This window comes from Myotis daubentonii, chromosome 4 (assembly GCF_963259705.1).
Source record: "Myotis daubentonii chromosome 4, mMyoDau2.1, whole genome shotgun sequence".
Classification (NCBI taxonomy): Eukaryota; Metazoa; Chordata; class Mammalia; order Chiroptera; family Vespertilionidae; genus Myotis; species Myotis daubentonii.
The window spans coordinates 114,622,350-114,640,914 of NC_081843.1; the positions used below are offsets into that span (position 1 = coordinate 114,622,350).

The following is an 18,565-nucleotide window of genomic DNA, read 5'->3' on the forward strand; positions in this document are numbered from 1 at the left end:
TTTTGCTGGCAAATACTTACTTCATGATCTTATTCTTAAAACATTGCTAAAACTTTCAGACAGTCTGCACTGGGAGGCAGGCGGCCACAGCTGATCTAACTGCGAATATTTCTTTACAGCCCGGCCAGGGTGGCTCAGTGGTTGAGCATCAACATATGAACCAGGAGGTCACGGTTTGAGTCTTGATCAGGGCACATGCCTGGGTTGTGGGCTTGATTCCCAGTAGGGGCTGTGCAGGGGGAAGCTGATCAATGATTCTCTCTCATCATTGATGTTTCTATCTCTCTCTCCTTCTCCCTCTCTGAAATCAATAAAAAATAAATAAATAAATTAAGAATATTTCTTTACAACCTCTGCTCCTCTTGTTTCCCCCAAGCGTGTGGACCAGTTTCTTGCAGGCTGTGTCCTTGTTCACCCAAAATAGAAGCAACAGACAAGAGTGCTGCCTCATACGCCAATCGTTTCCTATTGCCTACTCAAAGCCCGCTCATAAATCCGAGGGACCCTAACATACTAGTAGACAAATATTACTGCGACGTTGCCCACAATCCCTATTTGATTCATGACGGAAGTGACACTTGGCAGAAACACTGTTTTTAAACCAGCTCAGCTGGTATGTTGCTCTGTGTGATCTAGGAATTCTAATCTCTCTTTTAGTATTTTCTCTGGCTCATGACGTGGGCCCTATCCACAGCCGTGTCACCGTGGAGACATTCCCCTTCCAAACTGGATTCTGTCTCGCTCTTTACGTTTCTTCCTGCCATGAGCTTAAATCACAATGTTTAATTCTCATCTCATGAACTTCCTTACTCTTTTGTCTCGTGGTGTTTACTATTCCGTGGTTCTCCTGACTCCTCGGCCCAGCTCCCGGGGCCTGATCTAAAACTCCTGTCACCCACGGTCACGTCTTGAGAATCTATGGAGAAGATGACGCTGGAAATGGACTTGGGGAGGGTTAAGACTCCAGTGAGCAAAGAGGGGCAAATGTGCATTGACTTTTCTGTTTTCAAGATTCACCCAAATACGCAGGGCCCCGGGGCTGGCAGGAAGCGGCCGCGCTTCTCACTTGCCACGCTCGCCTGTGCGCCAGGAACCGAGAGCCGCCCCCTTTCCTGAAAGGGCTTTGTGGGCACTGACGGCACATTGGAGGGGCAGCCCTTCCCCACGAACGAGGAGCTGGGCCTGCCTGGCCAAGAGGAACTCTTGTCATAGACGCAGCCCAGCAAATGCCAGCAACCTGGCTGAATAGTCAGGTGGCTCAGTCATCTCCTGGAAAAAGGAGGACAATGTTGATTGTACCGACAAATCCCTACACTGTTATTCGTTTGGCAGAGACTGGAGAAAAGGAAGACAAGAGTAAAACCATTGTTTTCTGAATCCTGAGGATCAGCGAGAAGAAGAAAGCATTTCAAGAATGTTCTGTTAAATTAATGATTAAAGAAAGATTAAGAATAAAGGGCAAGGGCGTTCAACTTAGGTCTTATCTCTCGCCATCATGTGCAGCTGGGTTTCGCAGGTCTCAGCTTGTAGGTGTCAGCTTAGAGGTTTCAGCTTCTGACAAGCCTTCCCTGACCTCCTGACTCATCCATGTGTCCGTAGCATGTGCTTCTATTGCCTGGCTTACCCTCAGCTGGGTCTTAAAAACATTGTTTATAATAACAAAGATTGGAAGTGACTTCAGGGACCAATGGAAGAGGGTAGGGTAAGTCTATGCAATGAAATGTAGTCATTAAAAGTCATGGATATGCCATTTTCAACAGCATAAGAATATGTTCATAACAAAACACAGATTTCAGCCCTGGCCAGTTTGGCTCAGTGTATAGAAAAATTGGCCTGAGAACTGAAGGGTCGCAGGTTCGATTCCGGTCAAGGGCATGTACCTTGGTTGCGGGCACATCCCCAGTGGGAGGTGTGCAGGAGGCAGGTGATCGATGTTTCTCTCTCATCAATGTTTCTGACTCTATCCCTCTCCTTTCCTCTCTGTAAAAAATCAATAAAATATATTTAAAAACAAACAAAAAAACAACACAGATTTCATAGTGAAATTACATAATGAAAAAATAGATTATGAGAACATAGTATGCATAGCATAATCACAATGTGATCAATACCCATGTGGACATACATACATCATACGTTTTAAAGGCTGTAAATGCTATGAACAGGTTATCCCTTGGTGGCGAGGCTGTGTATTACTTATTTTTATTTAACGTCTAATTTGTATACTTTGTTTACTTATTCTATAATTTGAATACTACTTATTTATTGTCTGATTTGTATTTTTATAGATTTCTTTTGTCACGAGGGGAACAAGAAGGGTTATTGCAATGAACATTTCCTGAGCAAAGAGGTGGTAATTTAAACAAAAAAAAAAGTGATTCATTCCATCCAAGCACACGAAGGTCCTTTACTATCCATCACGCCAGGTGGAGCGCAGTTTTAAATCAAGTACAAGTCCTGCTTCCTTCCTGTTCAAGATAATAACATGCCTTTCCCTTCCCCCTCCTCTCTGGGGAAGGCTAGACCAGAGGGAACCCGGGAACAGACCTGACAACTGAGCCCGCGGGGTCTCAACATCTGAATGAACTCAACACTCCGTCCCCAAAGGCCAGACCTGCGTCTTCTGGCCGCTTCCCACGAGTGTTCTGGTCCCGTCGGGCACGGAGCCGAACTCTGAGCACAACCCAGCTCCACTGCCTGGTCCTCTCGTCAATGCAGTTTATGGGGCACAAAGGAAACGTCGGGAACCAGCCGGCTCACAGCTTTTCTTACGTGAGTCTTGGGTGTTCCGTTTAGTAACCAGCTTCGTTCGCGTGATTCTGTTTTCTCCAATCATAAGGAGCCACCAGACGCAGCTCTGGGGTGCAAATGCGTCGTAGCAAGCCGAGGGCTCTGCAGTGAGACTTCTGCAAAGATAGGGAAGCCGCGCTTTGACAGAAAAGCTGGTGTTTTCGTCCAAGTACACTGTTCCTTAAAACGGTCTGTTGTGAAGGGGGATTCAGAAGGTATATGGCTAAACTGCTGTCGATTCTTGTGGTTTGAAGAATGCTTACCTCTCGGATACACGTACCTAATTGGATATTTTAAAGTTGCTTTTTGTAGTGCAGGAGATAGTGTGAGACTTGGAACAAAATGACGCTTCTACCAGTGAATGAAAGCGACTGGCGTCTCTTAGCGCCTCCTCCCCTACAGTCAGCCTCCGATCACCGGTCACCGACTGTATGTCTAGGCCCGCTGGGTGGAGAGATGAGAAGTAGCAGGGGGGCTGATTTTCTCATCGTTCCCCTGTTCTCCTTCGTCTACAGCGTCCGGGTGTTCAGCCCATGGCTCGTTTCTGTTTTATATTCACCTGTGCAAATAGCTCGCCTCCAACACAACTGTCTCCTGGGTTTCTATGTCCGTCTCCCTGGGTCCCACGCGTCACCCGTCTTCTTGGCTAACGGTGTCCGCACTCCCGTAAAGTTTCCTGGGCCTTTTCATACAAATGTGTGTCGCCTCTGTGACCTTCACAGGCTGGCTCTTATCAGTCAAAAAATGCACTCAGTGTCCTTTCCTCAGAGAGATCTTTTCTGGCTCTCCAGATGAAAGCAGCCGCCAGCCACAAGCCCCTGTATTATAATGATCTGTGTCATATGTATTCCTACGTGACATGTTTGCTCGTTTATTTGTTCATTGTTTATTATTTAATCTCTTTCCAGCAAATAATCATCTACGTGAGGGCAGGGATTGGGTCTGCCTTATTTGCTACCTGAGTGTGGCTTGGGATAATAAAGCTGAATCATCTTAACACATTGTTTGCGGGTAGTTTTTATCGCGCGCTAACAGGTGGCGTGGGCCATTTTTGCAGTTGAATAGATTGATTACCGTTATACCTGGAAGTACATACATAATTCACCATTGTATGTGTTAGAGACCCAAATTTTATCCTTTGGAATTCGTATATCTGCATGTTAGCATCCCTTTAGAGCAATAAAAAAGTATAAAAATAAACGTATTTATACCTTACCCACATTCTACCACTAGTCTATAAAAAACGTATTAATACGTGTCCCACGCTCTACTACCAGTCAACGTAAAACGTATAAATACGTTTCCCGCATACAATGTGTTAAGTCTGTACCTACTCCTGCCTTACAATTGGGCACTCAGGCAAGGCTAGCAGAATGGAAGAATTAATCGCTTTTATTAACTTACTAGAGGCGCAGTGCATGAAATTTATGCACAGGTGCAATCCCTAGGCCTGGCTGGTGAGCGAAACGTGAGCGTCTGGCACGGAAAGGCAGGTCCCAGCTGACCTCTGGGCCCCGGGCAGCACCTGGGCCCACTGACCCCCACGTGCCCCCTCAGCCTGAGTCATAGAGCCCCTGCCCTGCTCCCTCAGCACCTGGCAGCTGGGAGGCAGCTCTGCCCCTGCCACCACCACTGGTCATCATCTAAGGGGCAATCAGCGGGGCTATTGGGCCCCACTCCCACCGGCTTGGTCTGGCGCTGCCTGCTCACCTGCTCCACCATCCCACCATGGTCCTGCCCTCGTCGGGGCCCATTGGGGCCGGCAGCACCTCCATTGCCACCCGCTGCCAGCACTGCATCGCTGATGCCCTCCAAGGTCCGTGCCGCCCCCTGGTGGTCAGCGCAAGCAGTCGAACTCCCAGTCAGACTCCCAATTGAGGGGACAATTTGCATATTAGGCTTTCATTATATAGGATGACTCAAAGGGCCAAACCCTATTTTAACAGAGACTAAGGCAGATATATTCATGAACAGCATGTAGCACTGTAGTTCCAGAGAAACATTCAATAAAGTAACACCACAGTGTGACTCAGGGAGGCTATTGGTTAACATGTAGCACTGCACCCCATTAGGTAACCAACAGCCCAAGCAGCTCTGCTGGTAAGAGGCAGCTCCTTCTCCCAGAAATGACATTAGGAGGCCACGAACGAGGCAGCAGGCCCACAGCCTGGACTCTGGTTCAGAGAAAGCAGTTAACCGTGCACCTACCCTATGAATACGATTTTTTTTCAATAAAGCTGTTCCTGGCACGTATGAAATATTCACCTCTATGCCTGGATATGTTCCTAACGAAACCGAAAATGTTCTCCTTTGACATCAACAGGTCCTATCTACGACCGGTCACTGGATTTCCTGTCAATGGAGCGCCATGGCGCGACCGCACCTCCAGCCGCAGTCAGTGACTGCCAGTCCCTCATTGTCACTCCGCGTTTCAACAAAAGCCGTGGCATCCTGTGTGACAGGAAAGTGGGTGGAGGGCCTTGGATAGCGGACTTCCAGGACCTTGTTTACGGCCGCCTCCTGCCTTGTTGGGTGGCCGCCCCACGCTGCTTTCCCAGGTCACGGCCTCTTTCTGGGGGCGTTATCTTTACGGAGCACATTGATCATGCTTTCCTTTTATGTAACAAAATACCTAACACGCACACATGCACCCTCCTCAGCCCCTTCACTGGATTCTATTCAAACTCCAGGCTGCTGGTAACTTCTATCATATTCTGGATCGTGGCTGACAAATCAGGAGACAAATGCATGCATACTTGCAAACATACATACACACATATGTTTCTGCATGTGACTCGAGAGGTCTCATTCCTAGTGAGGGAACTTTGGCTTCTACAGAAAAAGTGAACTACAGCCTGCAGACACTTTCCCTTGAAGGAAGTGAGGAGAGAAGGGAGGGGAGGAAACGAGATAGAGTCAGTGTGTTTTTTGCCTGAGTACAACTGTTTACTCATGCTTGATGTTATACAATAGATTCTAGATCCGAGAAAATAAAGTTAGGCATGCTTTCTTCACCAAAGGAATTCTAACTCTCAAATCCTCCATTTTGATTTTTTAAGATTTAAACAAAGATTTCTTAATCTATCAAATTAAGAACAAAGGGCAAACTTCAGTAAAATTTTTCTAGTCAAAAGTTAGTAACCTGACCACAATATACAGTCACTGAAAAGCTCTGCACCTGGGTAGGTAGAGAGTGTGCTGTGGTCTTCAAGCACAGGTGTTGCCCGAAATGCAGAACCCTGTGTCCTGCACCCACGCCACCATCAGCTCTGAGAGCATCATGGCATGAACCACTACTGCTGGGTGAGGCCTTAAGAACTGCTAGTATTTAAGTCACTGCGTTCTTTGTTGAAACTCTTATTTATTTCCATTGGAAATCGTATCATTTCCAGGTTGACTTCCTCCCTGACTATATTCCAAGGCTTGCTTTATTTTGCGAGAGCTTTTGAGATTAATAATCAGTTCCCCCATCACCAGTGACGCTGGCAAGCATCCTCGCTGCTGCTATTGTCATTTCTTGAGGTTTTCAAATGCCAATTTCATTCCCAAAGCTGCTAACCTGACGTGCACAATGAACAGGAAACAGATGTGTCCTAGAGATTTTTTTCTAATATTTTGTGTATATTTACTACAAACAGACAAAAATTAAAATACAAGCCGAACATAACATAACTTCTCTTGAAAATGTTCCCAGATTGAGGGTACACAGAACTTTAAAACAGACGCCACACCCTCCAGAGTTCGGTTCCGGTTCCAGTCTTTGCAGCGTTTAGTGGTGGCTCCGAATTCCTGCAAACCAAGGAAATTAGAGGTACCTGCCCAGCCTCCCTGATGGAGAAAATGTGAAATTAAATATAATGATAATGAAACAATCCTCAATGACTATAAAATGTCATACAAATAATACTTACTACAGTGTTCTTCTGTGAATAGTTACGAAGTGACATGAATGTTTAACTCCTCTTAAATTTGGAAAAGCATTAAATCTTTGCAAACAATGGAGAAAGATAAGGTCACTGTGAAGCTGTAATGTAAGGGCGATAGAGGAAGCGAAAGGGTGGAATGCTGCAAAGGGCCACCTACACAGCTACCTGGGTGAGCAGTCCTCGCCCTGGCCATGTCTCTGTGTAGACCAGTGTCATAGTGTGAATGATGTTCTAGGATCTGTATGTACGTGTGTATGCGTGCATGCATGCGTGTGTGCCCAACCAGACTCAATTTTCTGACTTTATTAGTTTTTGACTGAAGAACAGTCAAGTCTTCTATTTTTTTTTAAGCTATTGTAATAAAGTCGTAAGACTGCACTGGAATGCAGAGTCATTTCAAGTCTCTGTTTTGTCAACTTTGAATTCTATTTCAAACCAGGTGAGTGGTGGGGTGGAATAAAGGTTTTTAAAACAAAACAAAACAAAAAAACCACGTCTCTGAGACTCTGTGTGCTTTTGCTGTTTGCTACTGTTCTGTTCCTCAGACTGGACAACCTCTTCAAGTTCACGGACTCTTTCTTCTGCCAGTTCAAATCTGCTATTGAGCCCCTTGCGGTGAATTTTTATTTCAACTGTTGTATTTTCAGCATTATAATTTCTGTTTTTACTGAAAAATATCCTATATTGACATTCTGTACTTGGGTAGGCACCCTCATCATACTTTTTTCTTTTTTTTTAGTTCTTTGGACATAATTTTAGTTCTTTGAATATATTTATTATTGATTTAAAGTTTTCTCTAGTAAGCCCACCATTTCAGATTCCCAAGGGATTGTTTTCATTGCTGCTGTTTTCTTGTATTTAGGCTATACTTTCCTATTTCTCTGCGTGTCTTTTTCACGTTGACACTGGATGTTTGAAATATTACAAGATGACAATTCTGCAAATCAGATTACACACTCCCTGGGGTTTGTAGGCACCGCTGTCTGTTTTCTGTTGCTTCTGCTGCTGCTGGTTTAGTAAGTGACTTCCCTGGCCTAACGCTGTGAAGTCTTTGTTTTGTTTGTTATGGCTGCTGAAGTCTCTGAATGATTAGCTTAATGGCCACTTAATGATTAAACAGAGAGTTTTTTTAATGCCTGGAAACATCGAGTCTCCCAGCCTTTGCTGTGGGCTCTCTCTGCCTGGGAGGGCACCTCTGCAGGCCAGCAGGCAGCTTAAACTCTGCCTTCGCCTTGGCTTCCCGATCTCGCTTCAAGGTCAGCCAGAGGTGAGAGATGGGGGTCTCCTCGGGCTTTTCAGAGAATGCACACAGCCCTGCACACGCACGCGTCCTGCTAGATTCTCTTGAATGTGTGGAACCTTTTCAAGTCCCCTACCACATCTGACTGTCCAGTTTGTTCCTGTGGCGCTGTTCTGGTCAGCCTCTGGTTAGCCTCACTGGCATTGCTGCCTCAGGCTGTTGTGGTGCTAAACAGTGATTTTTCGTTTCTTTACAAATGTTCTCGAAGTAGGGCTGCTTGCACAGGCTACTAGCTCTGACTCAGCCCAAATAAAGAAAAACCTCAAGAAGGAGCATTTTAGGGAGCTGCCGGTCAGGGCAAGTAGCGATGAGCCCCAGGGTGAGGACCTGGGGGTCTGAGGCTGTTGTGCCGCCCACAGTGCCGCCCACAGTTGGTCACGGCCCTCCAGTGTGAGGCACGTGGTTTCCAGGTAGCACAGAGTTAAGGGGAAGGGGTGGAAATAGAGCAAATTTAAAGGCCAGTTTGTTGAGATTCAACTGTGGTTTTGTGTTGTTTTGTTTTTTTAACTTAAAAAAAATGTTTACAACTCCTTGTTTCATCCCAGCGTTGGGAAAGAGTTGATTTTGGCAAACATTTGCCAATGTTCTCGTGGCTTTTTCGGAGGAGCAGAGTCTTCAGGTACTTCCTTTGTAATTCCAGGAATACTTTGCCCTGCTCATGTATGTTAATAACACACAAACACGCCTATTGCTGTCATCCACGCAAAATGAGTCTTTCTTTCTTTTTTTTTTTTTTTTAATCCTCACCCTAGAATGTTTTTCCGTTGATTTTTAGGGAGAGTGGGAGAGAGAGGGAGAGACAGAGAGAAGCATCCATGTGAGCGAAACACATCGATTGGTTGCCTCCTGCAAGAGCCCTGACCAGGGCCCAGGACGGGGAGGAGCCTGCAACCAAGGTACAGGCCCTTGACCAGAATCTAACCCGGGACCCTTTGGTCCACAGGCCGTCGCTCTATCCACTGAGCCAAACCAGCTAAGGCCAAAATGAGTCTTTCATTAACACATTTCATAAAATAAAAAAATGCCACATTTACTCAGAAGAGTTAACTTTGATCACCACAAAGTAGAAAATTCTAATTCACTTCCCCGACTCTTTATAATATAAAATATGAAACAATCTCAACACTAAGTATTGTGGAGATAATAAAACCTAAATATTTGTACTCTAGCTAGATTGAATTTATGTCAAAAAACTTAAATCCTGTGTTTTGGCAGGATGGTCATTATAAAAATGAGTTATAAGATTTTATAAGATAGGATCATAAATATCCAGTTATGATATAGCCAGGTGACAGATATATAGAGTTTGTAACTTCCCAGGCCTGTTTCTGAGCAGTTTTTTATTGGGTTTATTAGGGTGACACATTGGCTAATAAAATTATATGGGTTTCAGGTGTCCAGTTCTACACGACATCATCTGTGTATTGTATTGTGTGTTCACCACCCCCAGCCAAGTCTCCCTCCACCACCATGCATTCCCTCTGCCCTCTTTCCTCCTCCACACACCCCTTCCTGTTGAGTGTGTTTCCTTCCACGACTCGCGTGGAGTAGGGTTCGGTATCTGAAAGAGGAGCCGCACAACAAATGAGAGAAAAAGACACGAGATAATTTTGCAATATTGGGGGACCAGGCGGCAAGTCCCGAAGGACTTCCTCCCTGTGCTCAGGCCTCACCAAGCTTTTATTGATCTGGGATGCACCCATAGCATAGCCCTAGGCAGGTGACCCCCTGCAACAGGCAGACTAGCCCATCAGCAAGGATTTACATAATAATAAATGGGGGAGTAGTTTCAGCTACCACTGTCTGGACAAACAGAGGTGGCGCCTAGCTCAGACCTTTGGGAGGGCTTCAAAGGCACCCAGCCTTGGGGGCGGGGGGGGGGGGGGTTCTCTGTCTATGCTTATCAGATAGTGAAGGCAATAAACAGTTTCCCACACCTTCCCTCTGGCAATCACCTCGATTTTTTTTTTTCTGCTTAATCCCTTCATCACCTTCTAAGCACTTTAATGTCTCACTTTGCTAAGCACTGATAATGATTCCTAGACTAACTTCATATAATGTAGTTTTTATAAATATATAAGGGATGCATTTTTTATGTCCCAACTCAAATAAAAATGTAACCTCGTTCCAGTCCGCCCCCCATAAGGCCAGGTGTGGTGGATGGGGAGGCTGTTTTCCTCCCGACGTGACCACCTCACCTCCAGGCCCGCAGCGCCCACCTCAGGATGGTGTAAGGGCCTCGATTCTTGGCAGTTATGTTGTCTTCATGGGCGGAGTGACTCGGGCCACACCCAGGACAGCACAGCAGCTGGCCAGGCTGATGGGGGACTTGATGTCACTGCGTCCTGCCACGGTGAGACGCTCTGCTTACTCGAAGCATCTGGTCGGCCTGTGAATGAGGCAGGCGCCGAACAGGCTCTGGCCCAACTGTGGGTGCCCCCCCCCCCCATGCTGGTGTCTGGATGCTCCCCACCTCCGTCCTGCAGTCTCTCTGGGTCCAGACCACCCCAGCTTAGGATCCCCAATGTCTCTCCATTTTTATCACTTTTATGATTCTTTTTCATCCAAGGAGTTTGACAACTTTCTGTAGCTCTTTGAAAAGGAACACTCATTCTCTTGGTCATATTTTCTTCCCGGCATGACTTAAGTTAGGGGGTGAGGGGGAGACAAAAATAAAGTCAAGCTCAGAAAAGGGAAAAGGAAAGGGGACACTAAATGAACCCTCAGTACAGTATCCCGGCGGCTCAAGAGAGCAATGCGTTCTCAGAAAAATGGCCTCCTTTCTCATACTCCTCATCTTTGTGGCTGTGAAATTTTTCCGCGCAATATAAACATGATTATTTAATATTTCCATTTTATTAGCCTTACTAATACACTTAATATTATAATTACTTGTCCTATTACTTTTTACAGCTGGGATAAATTTAGCCAGGACGCCATAGAGGGTCCATAAAATTCTCCTCTCATTCCTTCGCAGCACACCTGGGCCGCCTGAAACAAAACCCCAGTCAGAGCCTGGGATTTAGAGCCGTCGTTTTGAATTTCCCCGGCTTCGAGCTCACATCTTGCTCCACCATGCCTCCACCGCCATTGCCCGCTCACACGTGGCTTCGCCTTCTGGCTTTACCTGGCACCTAGGGTGGCTTTCATCTCACCATCTCTGGCTCTCCTCTCAGCTGCCGCACATCCCTGTCCAGGAGAGGGAGCAACCACCATGGCTTGTTTCACGAAAAGTCCAAGCTCCCCTCTGTCACAGCGGACTTGAGGGACTGTGAGCTCGTGGCTTCCTTCGCACTAGGAATCAATTTTGGGGTCAAAATGCTTACAGTGTCCAATATTGATCATGTATCTTTACTAATTTTTAATATGTTTTTACTGATTTGGAAGAGAGAGGAAGGGAGAGGGAGAAAGAGAGAAACACTGGTGAGAAAGAGAAGCATCAATGGCCGACCCCCTACACACCCCTTACTGGGGATTGAGCCCGGGCATGTGCCCTGACTGGGAATCAAACCAGAGACCTCTCGGTGCATGGGGCGATGCTCAACCAACTGAGCCACCATGGCCAGGCCTTTACTAGTTTTTAAATACCTATTGTATGGTGTCCAGCTGGAGTATCTAAACTTTCTGTAGGCATCACAGTAAGGGCCTTTATTTTCATCTTCTGTAAATTTAAAAGAACCACCAAAGATGATTCTTCCAGACCAGTGGTTCTCAACTGTGGCTGCACATTAGAACCACCTGGGAATCTTTTTAAAATCCTGATTTCCAGGCCTCATCCTCTGGAAATTCTGTTTATTTGTTACTAATGTTGTGGCCTCACCCCATAACAAAGAAACAGAATTTCCGGAGGCTGAGGCCCAGAAATCAGGATTTTAAAAAGATTCCCCGGTGATTCTAATGTGCAGTCAAGGTTGAGAACCACTGCTCTAGACTATTTACCCTCTTTCGTCAGAGACAATGTCCAATCTTCCACCTTCATTCTGGTAGTGCATGTATTGTAATTATTGATAATAAATAATAGTAATAAGCTTCCTTACAGAAGGCATTCCTGGAAATTCAGGGGATGGAGGTTTACTGTGTGCTTCACAGATTTCATGAATTTTATGTCCTCAACTACAAAAACTAGACGAAATCAAGCCACTTCAGGAAACAAGGGAGAGGGGAAAAATAAACAAAGGGTGAAAACTGTTTTGAATATATCACTCAGAACTATGACTGTATTCTATGCTTGTGAGGTGTCCACATTCCTTGGCCTCCTTCTAGGAGCCTTTCAAATCTGGCCCCACTCCACTTGCCTGCCCTCCCTTCCATCCCATCCTACTCATCCACACCCTCTGCTCGGCCTACAGTGCCCACACCCTGTCCTCTGCCAGTGCAGTCCGTGCCCACTTCCTGCGAAGCTGAATTCCAGCGCCACCCTCTCTATGGACCGTGTTGCTTTCCTCCTGTTGACCTTGTCTTCTTGTCTAGGGATCGTCAGTCCGATTAGAAAGGCCATTCTTGCACGTCTCTGGGGAGCCCGCCATGTCCTTGTGGACAGGGTCCAGCACGTTAACATCTGTGGATCCCTAGGATATAGACGACTTCCTCTGGACAGAAGAAACTCCACAGCCTATGAGTGAGTGAATGACCTGCGGCAGAGGCTGTGGCATAAAAAGGAGGACCTGACTATCTTGGTATCTATTAGGTTAGGGTCTGGTAGAGCAGATGAAACGTAGACACATCATTATAAAATGAGCTATTGCGTGTAACTGCCTTAGAGCCCAATTATACACATGCTTTCTCTCTATGTATTTGCTTTGTATTAAATACTAAGGAGTATTTCCCACATACCTATGTCGTCTTATTATTACAAGAAATGCCAGTCTTTTTCGTTCGATTACTGATTTATTTGTTGCACTCCTGTGATTTTAGAGCCCGCCTCCTTGATTTCATGTTTTAGAAACAGGTTAAAGGAAAAGGACTAAACCAGCCTGCTCAGCAGTCCCAGAGCTGCCTCACGGCGACCGTAGAATTAATTCTCCTTTGAAACGAGCGCTGGCTCCTGTGCGTCAGACGGTGCCACGCATGGGGCGGCCTTGCCAGGGGCCGCCTCCTCACGGAGCCCGAGTGTGTCACCCACGCTGGAGGCTACCCAGGAGCTTTGGGGAAGTTTCCCACACCAGTAACAACTGCGCCTCGCCAGGATTCGAAAGTTCATATTTTTCATCAGTACCCGTTGCCCAAATGTCTTTGGACCGGGTTTCTGGCACAGACTTGTTCAGGAAATAGGACGGGAGGAACTCCTATTTTACATTTTAAGTGAAAAAACACTCACAAGAACATTACGCAATAATAATTTTTAAACAGTTGGTTGGTGGTGAAGTTCAGGCTCCACATCTCATGACAATATTTTGGTTATGGGAGCTGCCATCTCAGGTCCCTGCAGTGCAACCAGCACGTAATTTCCCTAATTAACCTGCTGAATCTAACAGGTTAGACTGTAACGTCACTGTTAGAAGTGAGCACAAGGCCACTTGTCTTCTGTTCCTAATTACAAGTGGAAGAAATTAATGACAGCAGATTTCCAGGAGAAAATCAACTGTCCTACTCATTTGGGCCCTGAAGTCCTGTACCTGTGCCTTGATTTGACATGAAGATCAATAAGTGTTGCCGTAAGATTCATACCCATCTGAAAATTAACTTTAGCAGGGGTCGTGGTGATCAGCATTAGTTTGTAAGTTGCAGAGGAGATAAAATATTTATTACCTCCCCCAAAAAAGAAAGGGAAAGTTCCCCGTAATTAAAGCCTTGATCATAGTGTAAGTGTGTTTTAACCCTCCTTTATTTCAGTAAGATATAACTTTATCATTTCTATTATTTTTTCCTTCAATATATTGCAATTTTCTAGAAGCCCATGTAGGTATATCCATAAGTAATAAAAAAACAATAGTTTAGAATCAAGTATTTATTATAGTTTTAAATGTCTAAGCATTAATCAATTAATCAACATTTTTTAAAAATATCTTTATTGTTGAAAGTATTACATATGTTCCCTTTTTCCCCCCATTGACCCCTTCTAGCCTGCCCCCACCCCACTACCTCTACCCCTACCCAGGCCTTCACCACGCTATTGTCCATGTCCATGGGTTATGCATATAGAAGTTCTTTGGTTGATCTCTTCCCACCCACCCTCCCACCCCCGCCTTCCCTCTGAGATTCCTTAGTCTGTTCCGTGCTTCTGTGTCTCTGGATCTATTTGGCTTATCAGTTTATTTTGTGCATTAGATTCCACATATGAGTGAGACCATGTGACACTTGTCTTTCTCTGACTAGCTTATTTCACTTAGCATCATACTCTCCAGGCACCTCCATACTGTCTCAAAGGGTGAGCAGTTATTAACAACTAGAGGCCCAGTGCACGGGTTTGTGCACCGGTGGGTCCCTCAGCCTGGCCTGTGCCCTCTCGCAATCCGGGACCCCCTGGGGGGGGTGGGATGTAGTAGTGCGCGAAGTGGCAGGTGGCCAGGGAGGAGCCCGAGGCCGGGCCTGGCACTGCTCCCGCTCATCTCGGCCCCGCTGCGCCTGCTGCTGCCACCGGTCGAGCCTGTGGGCTGGGGGCAGCTCCTGTGTTGAGCGTCTGCCCCCTGGTGGTCAGTGTGCATCATAGCAACCGGTCATTCTGCAGGTCGGTCATTTTGCATATTAGGCTTTTGCTATGTCGGGTGTGCAGAGCCCCGAGGGTCTCACTGAGAGACATGAAACATGTGAGACTGCAGATGAGGAGATGGGATGTGCCCAAGAAAGGCCTTCCCAACGGGAACAGCAGGAGGCAGGTGGGTGACATCGAGGTAGAGAGGATGCGAGACTGGAAAGCCACGCTGGGGTCGGAGCGTGAATGCAGACAAAGACGCCCAGGGAATGAGCTGAACAGGAGAAGCTGATGGAAGGAACTGTGAGCCACACGTGGGGTTTTCCAGGAGGCTTCTCTGCCGCTCTGAAGGCGGTGCCAAGAAAGGAGAAAGACATGACAGCTGGGAACAAGGAAAGGGGCTCCCAATGTACTTGGGGGGGGGGTCGCTTCCACAGGGAAATGGGAAGAGGGCTTCCTTGGCTGACGGGTGTTACTGTGAGGTGATGGCCTGCAACCTCTCACCTCAGTACCCCGCCCACCCCGCCCCCCACTTCTGGTTGTCATGAACCCCCCCACCCACTTCTGGCAGTGTATTCCGTCTTCCCTGTGGGCCTCCCCTCCCTGCCCTCGCCTTACCTGCACCTCCTCCTTCGGGTGGCGCCCTCGCCCTGCCCAGCCCTTCCTGCTGGAGAGACCCGGTTACTTGGGGGATTGAATGGAACGGAGCTGAATCCAGCCTTTACCTCCACCACCTGTGCGCACCCACCTCTCACCCACTCCTCTCCTTTCGTTGAAATTCTCCAAAACACGGACAGGTGACGCCCGCACCTGCGTGTGGCTCTTGGCTCCGGGAGGTTGTACCACCCACCAGACCAGGTGCCCGGTCTCCCGCCCTCGTCGTCCCGAGAGCAGCGGGAGCGGGAGGGAGGCGCAGGAGGGTGGGTGGCTGCGTGCACCCTCACTCGGCGCAGGCGGCAGCAAGGACGACCAACCACCAGCAGCAGCAGCAGCCCGGCGCCCATGTCCAGCGCGCACCGCCCGATCGGCTCAGACACGGAGCCCACGCACATTCCATCTCCGCGGAGCTGTGCCCACCCGCCTCCCTCCGCACGCCTCTCCTCCCCGCCCCCCCCCCACCGGCCCCGTCTCCTTTCTCCCCCAGCCCCCCTGCTGGCCACACAGTCTCCCCCGAGGAAAGCGAGCCCCCTTTACCCCGAACCTCCAGGAGCGCAGCAAACCCTGCAGAAGTGGACGCGGAGCCCCGGGTGGGCGTGTCGGGGGGGGGGTTGCGCCCCCGCCCCGCCCAGCCCCGCCCCGCCCCGTGCGCGGCCGCGGCCAAATTCAAGTGCGCGCAGGACGCGGCGGGTCCGAACCCGCTCTGCTCGCTCCGCACACGGTCCGCCGCCTTCCCCGCGCCGGACCCAGGAACGCAGCCCCCCCCCGAGGGCCCCGGCGCCCCCCCGCCCCGCCCCGAGGAGCCGGTGTGAAGGCGGAGCCACAGGGCGGCCACGTCCCCCCCAGGTCCCGCCCTCGCCGTCTCCCGGCACCTGGGAGCCGCTCCCGAGGCAGATGTCCCTTTAAGGTCCGCGGCCGGACCGGGCGGACTTGGCCCCACGCGCCGCGCGGCTGTATTTGTCCATGTCCCCGCGCTGGGCGGCCGCCAGGCTCCGCGAGCGGCAGCGCGAAGGGGCGGGCGGCGCGGCGTCTGCGATGTGACCCGCGTGGAGCGGACTGAGAAGCCTTCGTGGGAAGCACCAGGGAGCACTCGGCGGCTCCCGGGCGCCCCGGCGGCGCGACAGGCAGCGACCCCGACCCGCAGCGGAGGGCGGCGGCGGAGGGGCCCCGCGCGCGGCTCCCGCCCCCGGTCCGGCGGCTCCACCCGGCGACCCGCGGCCGCTCCGGCCATGGCCCCCCGGCGCCCCGCCCGCCCCGGGCTCGCCGTCACCGGCTGCTGGCTCCTCACCGGTGAGCATCTCCTGCGCGGGCCGGGCTCGGGGAGGGGCGCACGGCGCGGGGGACTCGCGGGCGCTCGGGCGTCTGGGCGGGTGGGAGGCCGGAGCCGAGCCCTGGCGTCCGGCCTCGGGTGGGAATCGGGATGGCAGTCGGGTCGCCGCCCTCCGCCCCGGCGGCGGGAGGGAGGGAGGCAGCGCGGAGACCGGGGCGGCGGAGCCGACTCTCGGCTCCAGTGTTTTGCCGAGGCGCGCGGAGTGGCCGGGCTCTCCGCCGGCGCCCCCCTCCCGGGAGCGAGGTAACTAGAGGGCGCCGGGCGCCGGCCCTCGGGCTGCTCCGGGCGGGCACGGCCGCCTCTTCCCGCCGCCAAGTTTGCGAAGTTTTCTGCTGCGCAAGGACGCGGGCAGGAGGGACGCGGGCAGAACGGCCGCTGGGCCGGACGTGCGCCTGCCCGGGCCCCGGAGCGGACGGGGCACCGAGGGGGAGGAGGGCAGCGAGCGCTCGCCCTGCAAAGGCGACGGGGCGACGCGCACGGAACGCAGCGCGCAGTGAGCGCTGTCAGTTGTGCAGAAGTAGGTGCTTTTGAGGAGGGACCTAAACACAGGGTGACGATGCAAAGTGCCATCAATTTAGAGAACGGTGACTCCTAGGATTTTCCAAGATTGTTCCCAATGATTAACCCGTGATCACAACCTTTTTTTTTTTTTTTTTTTTTTTTTTACTGGTTACTAATTGGGGAGGAAAGGTTGAATGGCCCAAGAGAGAAGGCAGATGGGTGCAGTTTTGTGTTTTTTAAAAATGACCAGGTGAAGGGTTTAAGGAATGGCTGGCTTTGGCGAATATCCTCAGAATTGGGTTGTTCAGTGTCCTCACAGCGGGGTGCTAATTGGTGCTGTTAATCTAGTGTTTTACCACCAAAAACGGGGAGCCAGCCGGTGTAGCCCGGCTCAGAGGGCCCAGGGTTAACTTCCAAGCAGATCACTTGGAAAGGGGTGATTCGCAGCAGAGGTCCTCTTTTCCGCACAGCCGGCTGGTGTAGGGAGCTCATGATGGGCCCCTGGCAGTTCATCCCAACAGTTCCCACTCCTCGGGAAATGTCCAGCCACCCACACTTCGGGGAGCTTCGGAGCCAGTGAATGGTTTAATTTCTCAGCTTCTGTCAGGACCCTTTACACCAGCGGTTCTCCACCTGGGGGTCGAACAACCCTTTCACAGGGGTCGCCTAAGACCATGGGAAAACACATATATAATTACATACTGTTTTTGTGATTCATCACTATGCTTTAATTATGTTCAATTTGTAACAATGAAAATACATCCTGCATATCAGATATTTGCATGATGATTCATAACAGTAGCAACATGACAGTTATGAAATAGCCACGAAAATAATTTTATGGTTGGGGGTCCCCACAACATGAGGAACTGTATTAAAGGGTCGCAGCATTAGGAAGGTTGGGAACCATTGCTTTACACGTTTCACCTCTGATGCTTTTCCTGGCTCAAATTGTTTGGAGGTGACTGGCCTGTTTTTGTTGTGCAAAATCTGAATCGCTTACTAACTATTCAAGTGGTGCCTTTTCACTTTGCCAAATAAGCAGTCACTAAGGCAGAAATGGTCAAATGATCCTCGCATGGCCTCCAAAAAGACAAGAACAAGGCTTGAGAAAATGTTGTTTCAGAAGTTACAGTCTCACCTGTGTATGATTTTTCATTTATATATGACTTTATCACTGACACATATAATTATTTCTATATCTGCCTGTACATAGAGAAGCATTTTTCGGTTCCGCTGCTTCTCTTTCTCCAGGCCTAAAACCGTCGCAGGTTGCGTACTGTGGGTTTTCTGCAATTGTTGGGATAAGGCGCCTTGCTAATTCCAGGAAGGGACTTAAAGGGAAATGGTGCATAGATGTTTCAAAATCACATTTACTTCCCTTTTGTGTGTGTCTATGGGTATACATCTATATGTTACTCAATCGTATT

General features: G+C 49.2%; 1 protein-coding gene across 2 annotated transcripts in view; it reads left to right on the plus strand.

Annotated features, from left to right (window-relative positions):
• The window catches only part of ITGA1 (integrin subunit alpha 1), a 171,260-nt gene that overhangs the window by 28,119 nt on the left and 124,576 nt on the right, over positions 1-18,565 (plus strand). The window contains exon 1 of one of the 2 annotated variants that reach the window (XM_059695006.1): positions 16,460-16,594. The exons of the other annotated variant lie outside the window; for it this stretch is intronic. Within the exon in view, the coding sequence (XP_059550989.1) occupies positions 16,534-16,594 (61 nt within the window). The 5' untranslated portion in view covers positions 16,460-16,533. Of the gene's footprint in view, positions 1-16,459; positions 16,595-18,565 lie in introns of those variants that run through there. 2 annotated transcript variants of the gene reach the window in all.